Source organism: Echinops telfairi, unplaced genomic scaffold, assembly GCF_000313985.2.
Source record: "Echinops telfairi isolate 266 unplaced genomic scaffold, ASM31398v2 ScPeMD7_7424;HRSCAF=8462, whole genome shotgun sequence".
Classification (NCBI taxonomy): domain Eukaryota; kingdom Metazoa; phylum Chordata; class Mammalia; order Afrosoricida; family Tenrecidae; genus Echinops; species Echinops telfairi.
The window spans coordinates 49,219,538-49,220,717 of NW_022111324.1; the positions used below are offsets into that span (position 1 = coordinate 49,219,538).

General features: G+C 61.8%; 1 protein-coding gene across 1 annotated transcript in view; it reads left to right on the top strand.

Moving 5' to 3' along the window:
- LOC101642218 (transcription factor SOX-13) overlaps window positions 1-1,180 on the top strand; it is a gene marked incomplete at its 5' end in the record, with an annotated part of 9,852 nt that overhangs the window by 3,675 nt on the left and 4,997 nt on the right. The window contains 2 exons of the mRNA XM_045298243.1: window positions 671-756; window positions 882-1,044. Of these exons, the coding sequence (XP_045154178.1) occupies window positions 671-756; window positions 882-1,044 (249 nt within the window). The remainder of the gene's footprint in view (window positions 1-670; window positions 757-881; window positions 1,045-1,180) is intronic.

A 1,180-nucleotide genomic window follows, 5' to 3' on the forward strand; every position in this document is an offset into this window, starting at 1 on the left:
TCTGACCTCACACCCTGACACCCCCTTGTGGCCCGTCTGCACCCTGCCCGTCCTATAGGCACTCAGTCCCATCTCACCCTCCATCCTCGAAGTCGGGCTGAGTGAGGCAGGGTAGGCAGAGGAGAGAGCACCATGTAGAGGCAAGGGGCTCAAGGACCCGGGTTCAAATCCTGATGCTGTCATTTATCAGCCGTGTGAGCAACCTGTTAAATTGCTCCAGGCCCCTCTGTGTTTTTTTTCCTGCAGAGCAGCTGGTGGTTTTGAACTGCTGACCTTTCAGTTAGCAGCCCATCATGTAACCACTACACCACCAGGGCTCGCCTCTGTTTTTTTTTACATTTGTAAAATGGGATTGCGATGTGCTCTGAGAAGTGTTACCCGCAGGCAGTTGGCACGGACTGGAGACATGGTTGAAGGGGAGAGGGTGTGCCCTCTTCTGGCACTGCTGGGGCTGGGCCTCCATGTCCGGCAACTCTGCAGAGGGGACTGCTAGCAACAGGGAGACTATGTGGTGGAAGGCAGGGCTGGGGGGGTGAGGTGAGCAGATGGGAGGTCTCGAGGTGGGTGGTGGCTGGAACCGAGCTGGGCCATCCCAGAGGGAGGTTCATCGAGCGGACTCCTGCTCTTCTGTGCTGACCTGGGACTTTTCTCTCTGCCACCTTTCCCACAGTGGAGTACCCGCTGCAGCTGCTGCACAGCCCCCCGGCTCCGGTGGTGAAGAGGTCTGGGGCCTTGACCGCCCACCACTCTCTGCAGGTACGGCCCACCAGGCCGGCCTGGGCTGTGTCCCGGCCTGGATGCTGGCTGCCTCCTTTGACCCGTGTCCGCCTGGCATCCTGGGGGTGGGTGGGTGTCTCACTCCGACTTCTGCCCTCCTCCAGGAACCCTCCCAGCCCCTGAACCTGACAGCCAAGCCCAAGGCCTCCGAGCTGCCTAATACCTCCAGCCCCCCGAGCCTGAAGATGAGCAACTGCGGACCCCGCCCCCCGAGCCACGGGGCCCCGACTCGGGACCTGCAGGCGAGCCCCCCCAGTCTGCCGCTGGGTAAGCTCTCTGACTTTGCCCCTTTCCAGGGCGAGTCCAGGGGACACACCTCGACCTCCAGCCTATGCCTCTCAGCTCCCATCAGTCCTGGACTTGCGCTCCCAGGCCGCTGGGCCCCTTGAGTTCCAACAGTTGG